Source organism: Spermophilus citellus (genome assembly GCF_964194105.1).
Source record: "Spermophilus citellus genome assembly, chromosome: 10".
Taxonomy (NCBI): domain Eukaryota; kingdom Metazoa; phylum Chordata; class Mammalia; order Rodentia; family Sciuridae; genus Spermophilus; species Spermophilus citellus.
In genome coordinates, this window is record NC_138197.1 from 35,401,465 (window position 1) to 35,417,607 (window position 16,143).

General features: G+C 33.5%; 1 protein-coding gene across 1 annotated transcript in view; it reads right to left on the minus strand.

The window, feature by feature from the left end:
* Positions 1-2,080, minus strand: part of LOC308658356 (pregnancy zone protein-like) — a gene marked incomplete at both ends in the record, with an annotated part of 47,286 nt that extends 45,206 nt beyond the window's left edge. The window contains 2 exons of the mRNA XM_081310912.1: positions 480-663; positions 1,998-2,080. Of these exons, the coding sequence (XP_081167038.1) occupies positions 480-663; positions 1,998-2,080 (267 nt within the window). The remainder of the gene's footprint in view (positions 1-479; positions 664-1,997) is intronic.
* Between the last annotated feature and the right edge of the window lie 14,063 nt (positions 2,081-16,143).

Sequence of the window (16,143 nt, forward strand, 5' to 3'; positions counted from 1 at the left end):
ATAGCTACTGTTATTTCTTCTTTCTTCTTTCTTTTCTTTCTTTCACTTTCTGGTGATGAGAGCTGATCCAATCTAAGCTAGGCTAATCAGCACATACTACCAGGTACTCCCAGAAGAAAAGGCCATTTCCCTGTAGCCATTTACCTTTCACTTATAATCACTCACATATGCACTTCATGATGCTGTATGTTTGCTCATTTCTCTCTCTTTCTGAGTGTCTTTGTCTATCTGGAAAACTTAAATTAGCTTCCTAAGACTTATCTCAAAAGCAATCAAATACTGCATTTGATCTGTTTGTGTTGTGTAAGCATATTCAATACACTTTAATTCTTAGATTCTCATTTGTAACCTACTCCATACTCCTCATTTTCCTTCATTATGCTGTTTTTTTTTTTCTTTTTTAAATTTGAGGAATGAGAACATAAAGTCTCAACACTCTTTCTCTAGCCACTTCCCTCATCCCAGTGGTTGATACTAACAGTGAAGGGGCTGCAGTGAAAGGAGTTCTTGTCTGTCACCAGCACTGTGAGGAGGTTCCTGCTCTGTGTTCCATACTCCAGATTCACATTCAGCGTCACTGTCTCATTCAGGTGATTAAGGATGATACAGGCCTTTTCAGGAACTCCAGCATAGAGCTGAAATGGGACCAGAACTACGTATTGCCTATGGAGAAAAGGATCAAACAGAGAGAAGTTCAAAAGATGTCAAAATTATTACTACTTTCTAGAAAATCTTCTCTATCATCACCAATCATAGCATAGAGCCAGATTTCCGATATAAACCAGATTTCATGTTGCTCAAAGGCCAACATAAAAGACCATGGGAACTCAGAAAACATCAAATTAAAATTGATATGCATCTCTTATGTTTTAGAAACATCTACCCTTGGAATATTAGAAAACTATAGGAAAAGAATCTAAGAGTTATCACATATGTTGGATAGAAATTCCAAATTTACATGAATTAATCAACAAGTCACTTTTGAAGGTATTAAAATCCTGTCTGCATGTGATCTTGAGTTCCATGTGACTTCCACAAATCTCTTTGTTCCAGAAAATACTAGAAAAATAACATTTAACACATGGGAGACATTAAATTGTTTTTGCCTCAGTTTAAGAAGCAATCTTATTTCTTTTCTTTCTTTCACTTTCTGGTGATGAGAGCTGAACCAATCTAAGCTAGGCTAATCAGCAGACACTACCAGTTATTCCCAGAAGAAAAGGCCGCTCTCCTGTAGCCATTTATCTTTCACTTATAGTCACTCAAATATGCACTTCATGATGCTGTATGTTTGCTCATTTCTCTCTCTTTCTGAGTGTCTTTGTCTATCTGGAAAACTTAAATTAGCTTCCTAAGCCTTATCTCAAAAACAGTTTCTTTTATGCAGAATTTGGGGATGGCCCTTTTCTTACAGCAGGTCCCTTGAAGAGTTAGGGTTTCTTGGCAGTATTCTCCTAAAATCCTGCAGTGCCTGCTTCTGTTTTGGGGTGGCTATATTTCATTTTCTGTATTATGTCTCTCTCTTTTTCTCTTTTCTGAGGTACTGAAGAAAAGATCTAAATTTTGTTAATCTGGGTATTCCCGAGACCTAATGCCAGACATTAAGATTTGTTGAAAGATTAAGTGAATTGACACACAAATCCTGGCTTGTCTGTCTGTAGGTCCCTCCATCCATGTTGGCAACCCCTCACATGGGGGAAAACACAGACCCAGAGCCACTTCACAATGGCCAGAACACTGCTGTCTGCTTATGAGTAATAAAAAGAATGTATCTTTTTCTTTTTAAAAATAAGAATACTATATTCTTTCATGAATGATTGACAAATATTGCTGCCTCATGTCTACGTTTTCTAGAATTGTAATATGTCATTCCACATGAGTGATAACAATTTGCTGACCCTCTCAAGTAGCAGGAAATCAGGAAATTAAAAAAGATCAAGAATGAGATAACACCATGGGAAAGAAGGACAATAGGATTGGGGGGAAATATTACTTACGGTTTTGCAGTAGCCAAAGTATCTCTGGGAAGAAGCAGAAAAAGTAGAATCAAGACTGGTTTAGGTGACTGATTTCCCTTCATGGTGTAGAGAGGAACAGAAGAGAATGGGAGATGAGCTCTTGATACCTTGAACTCTGATCTTGCTCCCGATTCACTGGTTTTTATTTTACCTGATGGGTAGTGAAGGCTAAATGTCAACCTTCTATTTTTGTAACATATTAACTACTTCAGTATAAAAAAAATCAATTCTAGATAATTTCCAGGAACATCAATATTGTTCCATCCACATTTTAAAATTTCCCAAATGTTTGATAGATAGTACTTTAAGGCTGCCACTGGTAGAGCTTATCAATCAGTACTTTAAATTTGGGGGGAAAAACTCAGATGAATTACATGATTTGATGAAATAAATTAATATTCTTAACTTTTAAAAAAAGTATAATAAATGTAAATCTCTATTCCAGATTTTTTCTTGGTTATCCAGAGAGCATCACATTTATTCATTTAAGATTCATCCTCATTGGTTCCTTTATAAAATTAGGAAATGAAATCTGTTACAGAATTCTAAACAAAATAAACTTGGAGGCAATTCCTCTGCTTTTTAAAAGTTTAACTTTGTTTCAAATATCTATTCTTATATTTGTATTTTTAAAGTCACAACACTTTTTAAGTTATTTATTTAATTTATTTATTAAAATACCACAATACTTTTATTTTATTTTATTTATTTGTTTTTAAGTGGAGCTGAGGATCGAACCCAGTGCCTCATGCATTCTAGGCAAGCACTCTACCACTGAGCTGTATAGCCTCAGCCCTTATATTTATTTTTTATAAAGAAAATTATGGTCCATTTGGATATAATCACCCATGTAATACAATTTTTAATTTCACTAAACCTCAAGAATACAAAGCCAGTTAATTTATTTTATTCTCCAGGAAATAAAATTTATTTGTTGAACATTCATGTTTAACTTTACCTAAGTAAAGATATTTTATCAATTGTGATTCATCATCCTGTTTGCCTTCCAGAGTACATCTGAATGCTGGAATCCATTTGTTACTGAGTTCTCAAAGTAAGAAAGATCCTACTATTATATTAATATAAACAGACATCCCCAAATTGGAGTTTGCATATTTTGAAAAGAGCACTGTTTTAAATTATAAAATATGTAGAGAAACAGGAATAAGGAATATTTTATTGGGCTCTCCTGTAAATTGGAGCCAGTAAGGTCTTAACGTTTTTTTTTTGTTTGTTTGTTTGTTTGTTTTTTTGGGGTTTTTTTTTTTTTTTGGTGGTGCTGTAGATGGAACCCAGAGCTCAGAACATGCTAGACAAGATCTACTAGTAAGGTTTATCCCCAGCACCTTGATGTACATTTTAAACTATAATCAGAAAGAGTGACAGAGAAGTGAAGATAATACACATGAGAACATTTAGTCAACTATGAAACTACAGCTATGTAAATTATTATAATAAACACAGGTAAAAAATTCCAAGTTAAGTAGATAAACTTTTCTCAGGAATACTTATACTTTCTGGATACTCATCAAGTCCATATTTGGACTAATGTCAAATGACCAAAGCATATATTTGAAGTAATGCCAAATGACTAAGTATACAAATCCTTTTGTGAATGGTGAAAAAATCATCTTCATAGTTTGAACTTCTAAAATGAAAGAATTAACCTGAAATATATCAAATTTTGATTAGAATTTTAATAAATGTATTTTAAATATTTGATATTATAATGCAAAAGCAGTACTTTTTCAATATTGTCAACTAATGCTCTTATAATCTTATGATCTTCAAACGTTTTTCTTATATTCTCTGAAAGAATTCCATGAAAATAATTTTGTTTAATCTTTCATGTTTACTTGACCACAAAATTATCATATGAGCAAGATGACAAAAGTTGTATTATATAAACTATCATTGAAAAAATAAAAGTGTAATGTTTTCTAAATGTATCCAATGAAATGTAAATATTGCCACAATTTTATACTCAACAGTATATGTTGAAAACTTAAACTTATCTGACCTCCTTACATGTTGAACATTTTATATCATTCTTGGTTTTTTTAAATTCTGTATTTCCATCCTACTTCTGGCAGCCATTTTACTCAAGTATTTTATACCCTATCAAATATTTCTGCAACTATATATAATAAAAATTATAAAAATGTGTTGTGCATCTGAAGTTCTAAGTAGTAATAAAATATTTCTATATAAAGTTATCTTTGAAATCATCGATTGATTACTTATTAAAATTATAAATTATATTTATTTTAATCCTAAGAAATGTTGTAACACAAGAAATTTTTGTTTGACAATAATTTCTTAATGAAATTAATAAAATATTCCATTTGGCTCTCTCAATGATGTTGAGTATTCTTGGATAAATTTTGCTTATTGCTAGATTGAGAGAGGTTTCAATTGTTTATTCTCTTCCTATTTTTTCTAGTCTATTTCTATTCTATATACTCCTATTTCCTATTACATTATATTTTCTGTTATGTTTTATAGGAAATAGAACAATTAAATGTATTCACTTAAAGTGAGATAGAAATAGGGGAAATTCTAACAATGTCATTTAATCATTTAGGCTTCCAAGTTATAAGGCAAAGTTCACATTATAATCATTAAAATTTAATTTTAATTATGTTTAAGTTGATAAATTAAATATATCTTCACTAATTTTGTAAAAGCAATTGGAAACCAGGCCAATTGCAAAAGGATTTGAAAATCCATCTTTAGAATTATTCTTATTGTTAGTTCTTAGAAATATAAAAATTAAAAAGCTTATCAGTACTTACAAATGGCTACCAATTCCTACTTTCTTATTTAAAGACACAATATACTCAGGAATTTGCGGAAATTGAAATGTCAACTTAAATATTCTCTTGTCAATCTAGAACTTCATAAAATTCTTTAATTTGATCAAATGCATGATTTATACATTTAGCTCATTATATTTATAGAACATTTCTGACAATAACCTAATTTGCAAAGCCATTGTCAGAATAATGAAATTCAACTTATTTCTGGCAAGAAAATATTCATCATTTTAATTCCAACAACTTTAATTTATGTTCTTATGGTATTCTTCCACTTCTCAATTTTATTATAGGGTGAAGATTATTGCTGGATATTTCTTATCTATATAAAGTAAAATATCTCTACTATCTCTTCCCTTGCCCTCTTCTTTACTCTTGTGCAACTCTCAGAGGGAATACAAACACTGAAATGGTTGGAGAAGGAAAGAGGTGCTGTTTTTAAATGAAAAATTGTCATTTCTGCTATTTGCTTTATAATATATGTGTAAAGGAAAAGTGAGTAGAAGAAGCCATTTCTAATGTCATGCTTTTTTCATACCAGAAATAGATTTAAATTAAATAGATACATAAGGCCTAGGATTGGCTGCAGATGCCTTGACTATTAGAGTGTTTATAGATATTAATCTGAAGACTATCCTGCTAAGTGAAATTAGCCAGTCTCAAAAAGACTGAGATCAGAAATTTTATGTGATTATGTGGAAGCTATCCCATGATAAGGGTAGAGGAAGAATAGAAGCAAGACCCATGGAGTAGACAAAGGGGAATGAGGGAAAGGGGTAAGAAAAGATAGTGGAATTAATCGAATATAACTTTCCTATGTACATATATGAATATACCTCAATGAATCTCACCATCATGCATGTCCACAAGAAATTAATTTTAAAAAATAACAATGAGTAGGTGGCATATATATCAGTAGAGGAAAAGACTAGGGGATGGGGGAGGGAAGTTAAAGAGGAGGTACTGGGGATGGAATTAGAATAAATTATATTCCATGCTTCTATCATTATGTCAAAATGAATTCTACTGTTAGGTATAAACTAAAAGAACCAATAAAAAAGAGTTTATACAATTATCAATGTATTGAAATGTCTTTTTTTGTAAGAGAAAAGTAGTAAGTGTTCATTTCAAGATATATCTAAAATGCATATAACTGAAACAGAATATTCACATATTTTTTAAAAAGCCCACAGTTCATGCTATGATTATATTGTCAACAGTATGATAATGGTAATTATTTTTATATAATTATTACTTACAAAAATCACAAAATTATTTATCATGCATAATTTCAAAGATTCCAGAAGTGATGTTGAAATTGAGAACAAATCTGCATCTGAATGACAGAGTTTAGACAAATATCAAAGTCAAAGATGAATCTCATGGAATTCCATCAACTGTTACAAATTTGTCAAAAGTATTGGATATGAAGAGTGTCTCACACCCTCCAAGGGCTTAATGAAAAAGATAAAACAAAATCGAAGTTATAAATGAATTCTAGCAGCAAGTAGTTACATAAGTAAGAGGAGAATATGTACAAGTGAAAGGGCTGACTTGTAATTGCTGACAATTATATAACAATCAGATCTTTTAAACCATCAAAATAAGACTACTTATAAAAGTGACAAAAGACATCATAACCTTTGGACAGTTAAACTAATGTCATTTCCAAGAGATCTGTGTTTACAGAGCATTGAGCAACTCCAAGAGGCTCAAGGATAAAAAGTGCCTTTGTCATCAGAGTGTACATTGGGGGAGGTACAGTTAGACTCGCTCGCATACATAGAATGAAACTGAAGCTCTTATGAACATAGAAAGGACATTAATAACAATAATAATTTTTATTTGTTTGTTTTTAATACTGGGAATTGAAACCAGGGGCTTATTACCACTGAATCACATCTCCATCCCTTTTTATATTTTTATTTTGAGAGAGGGTCTTGCTAAGTTGCTTAGGGCCTCAGTAAGTTGCTAGGGCTGGCTTTGAACTTACAACTCTCCTGCCTTAGCCTCCTGAGCTGCTGGGGTTATAGGAATGCACCACTATTCCTGGCTAATAACAATATTTTTAATGAAAAAAGTGGAAATATTTATTGTGATAATTTATCTGTCATTATAGCTTGCTAAATAATTCTCTCTCTCTTTGTGGATACTTTGCTTGTTTGAGAGTAGGCTGGAAAAATCAGGGAATAAATAATAGAACATGTTTTCATCCTTCCTGTATATCCCTGCACAGATTCTCAAAGGCAGGACTAATGATTAAAAAATATGAGAAATGTGCTATTCTTTGACTCATGTTTAATATTAACACTACATCGGTATTCAGAGATCAGCCCATGCACTTAACATCTGAGATATCATTCTTCTAGCCTGTCTATTCAGGACTGCAGAGGTATTTTCTTCAGCTTGCATCATTAAAAACTGCCATAGTAGCAAATTAATCTTCTCCCCAGCCCAGTTTTCTCTTAAGTAATCAGTGAAAGTTTTGCCCAGGAGAAAGAAACGTTTGATGCCTGCCCACATGTGCCATGGGACCCCTTGTTCCTACATCCTCCACCTGCTGTCTCTTCTACCTTCTCCACTTCAGCCAATCTGAACTCATTGTCTTTCTCCAGCACTTGAGACCCTTTCCACTTGTTGTAAAGCTTTTGAGCTTTGTGAAACTTCCTCCTGGATTGTTCTTCTACAGATATTCATATAGCAAACTCATCTCTTTATACATTTGCTCATCTATCAACTTTTCAGTGAGTTCTACTTTGACCTTGGATTATAAAATTGCAGTCTATCTCTCATCTTCTGGCATTCTTGATTGCTTTTGCTCTGCTTTTTGTCATAGAACATGTCATTTCTGACATATTATACAATGTGCTTATTATATTTCATACTTATTACCTTGCATTGTGGCAAAGACTTTGTCTTATTTTTTACTGTTCCTTGCCATCAAGAACAATGTCGACTAATAGCAAACAGTCAATGAATATTTGTGGAATAAATGAACAAAAGAATCATGTGACCATGAGACATGACACTTGATTTTCTTTTTCACAAAGTATAGAAAAAGAATAAATAAATTGAATTGTGAGTATATGTTTAACATAGAACAAAACAATAACATTTTAAGAAGGATGAATTAAGACTTATCCAAGGTAATGAGAAGTTAGTCTTTCTGCAAATAATCATATTCCAGATTCAATTGCACAGTTTATTATAAGATCACAGGACAATTTCTTCTTATTATTAGTGATATGAACATATACATATGTATCTCTATATATTTTTTGGCATGTGTGTGTGTACTAGACATGTAAACATAAAATAAAAATATTAGCTAAATGTAATAAAAAAGAAATGCAATTCTCTTTTATATTCTTTTAGTTTACTATTATTTTCTGAGAGAAAATTTCTTTAATACAATTTTTAATTTATTTTTTAAAGTTTTTAATTTTTTTTAAATTATACATGGGAGTAGAATTTAGTTTAATATATCATATATACATGGAGTATAACTTACCATTTATGTGGTTGTACAGGCTGTGGAGTTATGATTATCATGTATTGATATATGAACATAGGAAATTATGTCTGATAAATTCTACTGTCTTTTCCATTCCTATGTCCTCTCTTCCCCCAACTCTTCCCTGTCCAATTCAGTGAACTTCCCCTTCCTCTTCCTCCCACCCCTGCCTATTGTGAGTTAGCATCCATATATCAGAGAGGACATTTGGCTTTTGGATTTTTGGTATTGGCTTATTTCACTTAGCACAATAATCTCTAGTTCCATACATTGACCAGCAAATGCCATAATTTCATTCTTCTTTATGGTTGAGTAACATTAAAATGTGTATATATGCCACATTTTCTTCATCCATTTATCTGTTGAAGGGCATTTAGACTGGTTCCATAATTTAGCTATTGTGATTTTTGCTGCTATAAACATTAATTTGGCTGCATCATTATAGTATGCTGTTTTTAAGTCCTTTGAGTGTAGACTGAGGAGTGGGATAGCTGGATCAAATGGTGGTTCCATTTCAAGTTTTCCAAGGAATCTCCATACTGCTTTCTATATTGGCAGCACCAACTTGCAGTCCCACCAGCAATGTGTGAGTGTGCCCTTTTCCCTACATCCTCGCCAACAATTATTGTTGTTTGTATTCTTAATAGCTGCTATTCTGTCTGGAATGAGATGAAATCTTAGTTTTGATTTGCATTTCTTTAATGCTAGAAATGTTGAACATTTTTTTCATGTATTTGTTGATTGATTGTATATCATTTTCTGAGAAGTTACTATTCAGTTTCTTGGCACATTTATTGATTGGGTTATTTGTTTTCTTGATGTTAAGATTTTTGAGTTCTTTATATATCCTACATATTAGTGCTCTGATGTGTGTATGGTAAAAATTTGCTCCTATTCTGTAGGCTCTCTATTCACCTCACTGTTTCTTTTGCTGAGGAGAAACTTTTTAGTTTCAATCTATCCCAATTATTGATTCTTGATTTTATTTCTTGTGTTATAGGAGTCTTCTTAAGAAAGTTGGGGCCTAATCTAACATGATGAAGATTTGGACCTACTTTTCCTTTTATAAGGCATAGGGTCTCTGGTCTAATTCTTAGGTCTTTGATCCACTATGAGTTGAATTTTGTGCATGGTGAGAGATAGAGGTTTAATTTCATTTTGCTATATATGGAGTTTCAGTTTTTCCAGTACCATTTGTTGAAGAGGCTATCTTTTTTCCAATATATGTTTTTAGCACCTTTGTCTAGTATGAAATAACTGCATTTAGGTGGGTTTGTCTCTGTGTACAATTGTGTACATTGGTCTACAATTCTATTTTGGTGCCAATACAATGCTGTTTTTGTTACTATTGCTCTGTAGTATAGTTTAAGGTCTGGTATAGTGATGTCAACTGCTTCACTCTTCTTGATAAGGATTGATTTGGCTATTCTGGGTCTCTTATTTTTTTTTTCAGATGAATTTCATGACTGCTTTTTCTATTTCTATGAAGAATGTCATTGGGATTTTGATTGGAATTGTGTTAAATCTGTATAGTGCTTTTGGTAGTATGGTCATTTTGACAATATTAATTCTGCCTATTGAAGAACAAAGTAGATCTTTCCATCTTCTAAGATCTTCTTTGATTTTTCTCTTTAGGGTTCTGTAGTTTTACTTTTGGAGGTCTTTCACCTCTTTCAATAAGTTGATTTCCAAGTAATTTTTTTTGAGGCTATTGTATATGGGGTAGTTTTCCTAGTTTCTCTTTCAGAGGATTTGTCACTGATATAGAGAAATTCCTTTGATTTATCCTGCTACTTTGCTGAATTCATTAATTAGTTCTAAAAGTTTTTTGGTGGAATTTTTTGGATCTTCTAGGTATTGAATCATGTTTTTGGCAAAAAGTGATAGTTTGAGTTTTTCTTTTCCTATCTGTATCTCTTTAATTTCTTTTGTCTAATTGCTCTGGCTAGAATTTCAAGAACTATGTTAAATAGAAGTGGTAAAAGAGGGAATCCTGTCTTGTTCAAGTTTTTAGAGGGAATGCTTTCAATTTTTTGCCATTTAAAATAATGTTGGCCTGAAGCTTTAGTATAGATATCTGTTACAATGTTGAGATATATTCCTATTATTCCTAGTTTTTCTAATGTTTTTAATATGAAAAGGTGCTGTATTTTGTCAAATGCCTTTGTGCATCTATGGGGATGACCATATGATTTTTATCTTTAAGTCTATTGATGTGATGAATTACACTTATTGATTTTCATATGTTGAACAAACCTTACATCCCTTGGATGAACCCCATTTGGATGTGGTGCACTATTTTTTAAATATATTTTTGTATGTGGCTTGCCAGTATTTTATTGAGCGTTTTTGCTTCTATGTTCATTAGAGATATTGGTCTGAAATTTTCTTTCTTTGATGTGTCTTTGTTTGGTTTTGGAATCAGGGTGAATTGGCCCATAGAATGAGTTTGGAAGTGTTTCCTCTTTTTGTAGTTCATGGAATAAATTGAGGAGTATTGGTATTAGTTCTTCTTTGAAGGTCTTGTAGAACTGATCTGTGTATCCACCTGTTCCTGTGATTTTTCTTGTTTGGTAGGCTTCTGATGGTATCTTCTATTTCATTGCTTGAAATTGATCCGTTTAACTTGTGTATATCATCCTGATTCAGTTTGGGCAAATTATATGACTCTATAAATTTGTCAATGCCTTCAGTATTTTCTATATTAGTTGGGTACAAATTTTCAAAATAATTTCTAATTATCTTCTGTATTTCTGTAGTGTCCATCATGATATTTCCTTTTTCATCATGGATGTTAGTAATTTGGGTTTTCTCTCTCTTTCTCTTCATTAGCATGGCTAATGGTTTATCAATTTTATTTATTTACTTTTTCAAAGAACCAACTTTTGTTTTGTCAATTTTTTCAATTGTTTCTTTTGTTTCAATTTTATTGATTTCAGTTCTGATTTTAATTATTGCCTGTTTTCTACTGCTTTTGGTGTTTATTTGTTCTTCTTTTTTAGGGCTTTGAGATGTAATGTTAGGTCATTTATTTTTTGACTTTTTCTTCTTTTAAGGAATGAACTCCATGCAATGAACTTTCCTCTTAGTACTGCCTTCATAGTGTCCCATTCTGACATGTTGTATCAGTATTCTTATTTACCTCTAAGAATTTTTTAGTATCCTCCCTGATGTCTTTTGGAATCCATATTCTGTTCAATAGCATATTATTTAGTCTCCAGATGTTGGAGACATGTTGAGATATGTTCCTGTTATCACTAGTTTTTGTAGTGTTTTGAATATGAAGGGGTGCTGTATTTTGCCAAATGCAAGGTAGTATCTTTACTTTTCTTGTATTTGCTAAGAGTTACTTTGTGGCATAATATATGAACTGTTTTAGAGAAGGATCCATATGCTGCTGCAAAGAAAATGCATTCACTCATTTATGGATGAAATATTCTATATATGTCAGTTAAGTCTGTTATTGATTGTATTATTGAGTTCTATAGTTTCTTTATTTGACTTTTGTTTGAAAGATCTATCTAGTGGTGAGAGAGATGTGTTACAGTCACCCAGAATTATTGTGTTGTGGTCTATTTGACTCTTGAACTTGAGAAGAGTTTGACCAACGTAGATGCTCCATTGTTTGGGGCATATATATTTATAATTGTTAAGTCTTGTTGATGTATGGTTTACTTAAGTATGAAATCTCCTTCTTTATCCCTTTTGATTAACTTTGGCTTGAAGTCTAGTTTATTTGATATGAGCATGGAAATCCCTACTTATTTCTGCAGTCCATGTGAGTGATATGTTTTTTTTTTCCCTACCTTTCACCTTCAGTCTGTGTATGCCTTTTCCTGTGAGATGAGTCTCTTGAAGATATCATATTGTTGGGTCTTCTTTTTTTAGTCAAGTCTGCTAGTCTTTGTCTTTTGATTGGTGAGTTTAGGCCATTAACATTCAGGGTTATTATTGAGACATGATTTGTATTCCTGCTCATTTTTGTTTATTTTTGGTATTTAACTTGATGTGGTTTCTCCTTTGATTGTTTTTTCCTTAACACCTCCCTTTGATGATTTTAATTTCCTTTTCATGGAATATTTTGCTGAAGGTATTCTGTAGTGCAGGCTTTATAGTTGTAAATTCTTTTAACTTTTGTTTATCATGGAAAGTTTTTATTTCATCTTCAAATCTAAAGATTAATTTTTTTGAATATAAGATTCTTGGTTAGCATCCATTTTCTTTCAGAGCTTGGTATATGTTGTTCCAGGATCTTCTAGCTTTGAGGGTCTTGGTTGAAAAATCTGCAGATATCTTAATTGTTTTCCTCATATATGTAATCTGATTCCTTTCTCTGTGGCTTTAAAAATTCTCTCCTTATTCTGTATGCCAGGCATTTTCATTATAATGTTCCTTGGTGTGGATCTGTTGTGATTTTGTACATTTGGCATCCTGTGAGCCTCTTGTACTTGATTTTCCAATTCATTTTTTATGTTTGGAAATTTTTCTGATATTATGTCATTGAATAGATTGTTCATTTCTTTGGTTTGTAATTCTATGCCTTCTTCTATCCCAATAATTCTTAAATTTGGTCTTTTTATGTTATCCCATAATTCTTCAATGTTCTGTTCATGATTTCTTACCATCTTCACTTATATATTTTGTCTTCATTGTCTGAGGTCCTGTCTTGCAAGAGATCTAATCTGTTGGTAGTGCTTTCTATTGAATTTTTAATTTGGTTTATTGCTTTTTTCATTTCAATGATTTTTGTTTGGTTGTTTTCCAGAACCTTTATCTCCTTATTGAAGTAATCTTTTGCTTCCTATATTTGCTTATATAGCTCTTTATCAAAATGATCTTTTTTCTGCCTGTATTTGCTCTCTTATATCATCCTTTAATCCACAGAAAACTTTAATTATGTACATCCTGAACTTCTTTGTCATTTTTTCTGTTGTTCTGTCCATGGATTCTAATAATGTAGTATCTTGGTTTGTTTTGGGCACTTTCTTCCCTTGTTTTTCATGTTGTTTGTGTGTCTTCTCTTCTAGTGCTGTGGATCCGGACATTATAGTTTTTACCCTATAGGTTTATAGTGTGTCCTTGCAGGGTTCCAATACCTCTCTTTGATTTTTCTTCTAAGTCCCAGCAGGTGTCCCAAGCTGGGAATTGCCCCAACTGAAGATGGTGACAAATGTGTCCCAAGAAGGAGGTGGCTGCTTTCAGCCATGGGGTGTCTAGTTGGGTGGGGCCAGGTGGTGGTATTGGGCAGCATGTTCAGAGATGCAGTTCTGTGGCATGCAGTGCTATGGTAGTGGCTGTCCCCTGACACTGTGTGGTGTCCCCAGGTGCAGGTAACCACGTGTATGGAACTATGGAAGTGGTTTCAGTGTCCCAAGATGGAGGTAACCCAGGGAGCCTCACATTGGTAGACAGGGGTCCACATGGGAGCGGCAGCTGGAGGTTCTGCATGTGGTCAGTACCTGGGTGTCCTGCTTGGGAACAGAGGCCAGGAGTCCTGCACAGGTGTTGATGCCAGTTATCAGGCACCTGGAGGTCCTGCATGGGTGAGTGGCTGGGAGTCCTACGTGCCAATTCTGAGGCCTGGAGAGCTGAGCCAGTTCACCTGCACAGAAACAGGTGTCAGGGGTCCTCCAATAACTCACAGAGAAACAGTATTCCCACTACTTGAATCCCAGACCATGGAGTGACACAGAATGCAGCCTCCCTCTAGCCTGCCATCTTGGATCACCCCTGCTGCTTCTATTCTTGATAATTGCCATTCTGACTGGAGTGAGATGAAGTATCCGTAGTTTTAACTTGCATTTTTATATTATCTAGTGATGTTGAACACTTTTTATATACTTGTTGACCAACAATATTTCTTCTTCTGTGAAATATATGTTCAGTTCCTTACCCATTTACTTATTGGATTATTTGTTTGTTTGGAGTTAAGTTTTTTTGGGTTCTTTACATATTCTGAAGATTAATGCTGTATCTGAGCTGAAGGTGGCAAAGTTTTTCTCCCATTTTGTAGGCTCTCTTTTCACATTCTTGATTGTTTCCTTTGCTGTAAAGAAGCTTTTCAGTTTGATACCATCCCATTTACTGACTCTTGATTTTACTTCTTGTGCTTTAGGAGTATTGTTGAGGAATTTGATTCCTAGGTTGACATAATGGAGAGTTGGGCCTGCTTTTTCTACATTTTTGAGTTATTATTAAAATAAAGAATTTTGCATTCATAGAAATCTGTTTTGAGTTCATGTAGTTTACTCCACAGCCAATGAATGGTCAGAGACTGACTCATAGGCTGATTAAAAATAAATTGAAGCAGTAACAGAACTTATATTTTTATGATTGATCAGGCAATAAAATGATAATATACATCAATAACTGATAGTTACACAGCACTCCCAGAAGCCTGCCTTTCCGTTGAATAAAAATGTGGATTTGACAGTTGTTAATCTGTTAATTTGCAGTTTCCTGAGAAGAAAACAGACATGTATTCTCAAGAAACAACTCAGATAAATAAGAAATTTATTTTTCTGAGTGAATGATGCCCTTCTCTGAAAATCTAAATGGGACCCTTAAGTTCCTCGGAATAACATAAATCTGCAGGGAAGGACTGCAGGGAAGGACTGATATTAGGAGGAACAGCAGACATAGTCATATGTATATGACTTCCTCAATTATTGTGCAGGATCCAAGAGTGGTGCACTTTCCCTTAGGGTAAATATCCCTTCTTTAGGTTATGAAAAACATAGGCACAGTACCATTAGAAAATAAAGCCAAAATTTAAAATGAAAAGGTTGAACCTGACTCAAAATAGAATTACTACAGAAATAATAAATGTAAAATGGGAGCAGGATGATGAGTTAAGAGGAATTTGAAAAGGAAATAACTATGACTTTCAGAGAAAGACATCGAAAGTAAATGTAACCAGTGTTTCCCAAAATGTCATAACAAACAAACACAGTATTTTCAGGAATAGAGCGTCACACTTTGCATTTAATTTGGAAGGTCATTTTAGGGGTGTAAAAGAGGAGAGACTTGGGAAGAGAAATGTGGGAAAAAGTGATTGCTTGAGGTTTCCAAACAAGTGGAGGGATCTGCCTCAGGCCAGAATAGAACTAAAATGGATAACACTAACCAGACTCACCCTGCTGTATGACAGATTCATTTGGACTTCCTTATTCTGACTTCCTGAAGCAGGTGGGGGGGGGCAGCAGCCTTTCATTGTGCCAGTCAGTCCTCCCCCTTTGAATCATCTGACAGTTATGGAGAGAAAGAGAAGTGTGTTGATGATGGGCTAGGCATAGTAGAAAAAATACTTAGGAAGAGTCAAGAGATTAATATAATATTTTATTGAGGACCTCTCTACTTCATAGTAAACATATCCTGAGATGCTTTGCTCCAACACAATATTCTGCCATGATATTCTGCATTGCCTTGGGCCTAGAGACGTGGAATCAAACATCTATGCACTGAGCCCTCTGAAACCATGAGTCACAAATAAACTTTTTCCTTCTCTGTGTTATTCCTGTCAGGTCTTTGGTCACAGCAATGAAAAAACTGATTAAAATAGAAATTGTCATGCAGAGGTGGGATCATTGCTCTGACGAATGTGACCATGTGGTTCAGATGCCTGTGGAGTTGATTGTTGGTGAAAGAAATTTTGAAATGTTTAGAGATACAAGCTGGAAAATCTTTAGAATTTTAAATGGAGTTTAGTGGATGATTCTGGTAGATTCAGAAGACCAGAATGCAGATAGGACTGTGTACAGTAAAGACTTGGCTCATGAGGTTGAGAGGAGAAGGA